Source organism: Palaemon carinicauda, chromosome 21 (assembly GCF_036898095.1).
Source record: "Palaemon carinicauda isolate YSFRI2023 chromosome 21, ASM3689809v2, whole genome shotgun sequence".
NCBI lineage: Eukaryota > Metazoa > Arthropoda > Malacostraca > Decapoda > Palaemonidae > Palaemon > Palaemon carinicauda.
This window is the reverse complement of record NC_090745.1, coordinates 74,784,371-74,786,226: the sequence shown is the minus strand read 5'-3', so window position 1 is coordinate 74,786,226 and position 1,856 is coordinate 74,784,371. Positions and strand designations below refer to the sequence as shown.

At 45.7% G+C, this 1,856-nt stretch overlaps 1 protein-coding gene across 1 annotated transcript; it reads left to right on the top strand.

Annotated features, from left to right (window-relative positions):
* Nucleotides 1-238: 238 nt before the first annotated feature.
* On the top strand, nucleotides 239-770 carry LOC137614971 (uncharacterized). Its single transcript, XM_068344616.1, has 2 exons — nucleotides 239-316; nucleotides 411-770. Exons 1-2 carry the CDS (start codon nucleotides 239-241, stop codon nucleotides 768-770), a joined length of 438 nt encoding a protein of 145 aa, XP_068200717.1.
* The last annotated feature ends 1,086 nt before the right edge of the window (nucleotides 771-1,856 follow it).

Genomic DNA, 1,856 nt, shown 5'->3' with positions numbered 1-1,856 from the left:
GGTCAGCACCCAGATGAAAATCTCTTAACATCACCAATCTGCACTGGCTAGCACTCTGATTAATATCTCCCAACATCACCAATCAACACTGGCCAGCACCCAGGTAAAAATCTCCCAACATAAAAAATTCTCACTTGTCAGCACCCATATGGAAATCTTTCCACATCACCAATCCGCATCGGACAGCACCCAGTATAAAATCTCCCAACATCACAAATCTGCACTGGCTAGCACCCATATGAATATCTCCCAACATCACCAATCTGCATTGGCCAGCACCCAGTATAAAATCTCCAAACATCAACAATCTACACTGGTAAGCACTAGGATGAAAATCTCCCACCATCACCAATCTGCACTGGCAGCACCAAGTTGAATATCTCCCAATATAACCAATCTGCACTGGCCAGCACCCAGGTGAGAATCTCACAAAATCAACAATCCACACTGGTCATCACCCAGGTGAATATCCCACAATATCACAAATCTTCACTGGCCAGCACCCAGATGCAAATTTCCCAACATTGCCAATACGTACTGACAAGGTACCAGGTGAAAATATTCCAACTTCAACAATTCTCACTGGTCAGCACGAAAATGAGAATATCCCAACTTCACAAATCCACACTGCGCAGCTCCCAGATGAATATCTCTTATCATCACTGATCAGCACTGGCCACGACCCATGTGAAAATCTCCCAACATTAACAATCCGCACTGGTCATCATCCAGAGGAAAGTCTCCCAATGTCACCAATCTGCACTGGCTAGCACCAAGATGAATATTTCCCAACATCACCAATCCGCACTGGCCAGCACCAAGCTGAAAATCCCCCAACATCACCAACCCACACTGGCACTCAGAACCCAGATGAATACCTCCAAACACCACCAATCTGCCCTGGTCAGCACCCAGTTGAAAATTTACCAACATCAACAATCTGCACGTTTCAGCACCCAGTTGTAAATCTCCCAACATCACTAATCCAAAATGTCTACCATCCAGATGAATATCTCCCAACATCACCAATCCACACTGGCTAGCACCTTGGAGAAAATCACCCAACATCAACAATACTCACTGGTCAGCACCCAGATGTAAATCTCCCACCATCAACAATCCTCACTAGTAAGCACCCAGATGAAAAATCTACCAACATCACCAATCCATACTGATGCTCAGAACCCAGATGAATACCTCCAAACACCACCAATCTGCCCTGGTCAGCACCCAGTTGAAAATTTACCAACATCAACAATCTGCACTGGTCAGCCCCCAGATGACAATCTCCTAACATCACCAATCCGCAGTAGCCAGTACCCAGATAAATATCTCCTAACATCACCATTTCACACTTGCCAGTACCCAGGTGGAACTCCACCAACATCAACAATATGCACTGGTCAGCACTCCTATATAAATCTCCCAGCATCACGAATCCACACTGGCCAGCACCCAGATGAATATCTCCCAACATCACCAATCCACACTGGCTAGCACCCAGGTGAAAATCTTCCAACATCAACAATCCGCACTGATCAGTACCCCGGTGAAAATCTCCCAACATGTTAGCACTTAGATGTAAACCTTACAAAATCACCAATCCATAATGGCCAGTACCCAGAAGGATATATCCAAACAACCAATCCGCACTGGCTAGCACCCAGGTGAAAATCTCCCAACATAAACAATCAGCACTGGTCAGCCCCCCGGTGCCAATCTCCCAACATCACTAATCCACACTGTCCAATATTTCCCAACATCAACAATCAACATTGGCCAGCACCCAGGTGAAAATCTCCCAACATGAACAATCTGCACTGGTCAGCACTTCGATTTAAATCTCCCAACATCAC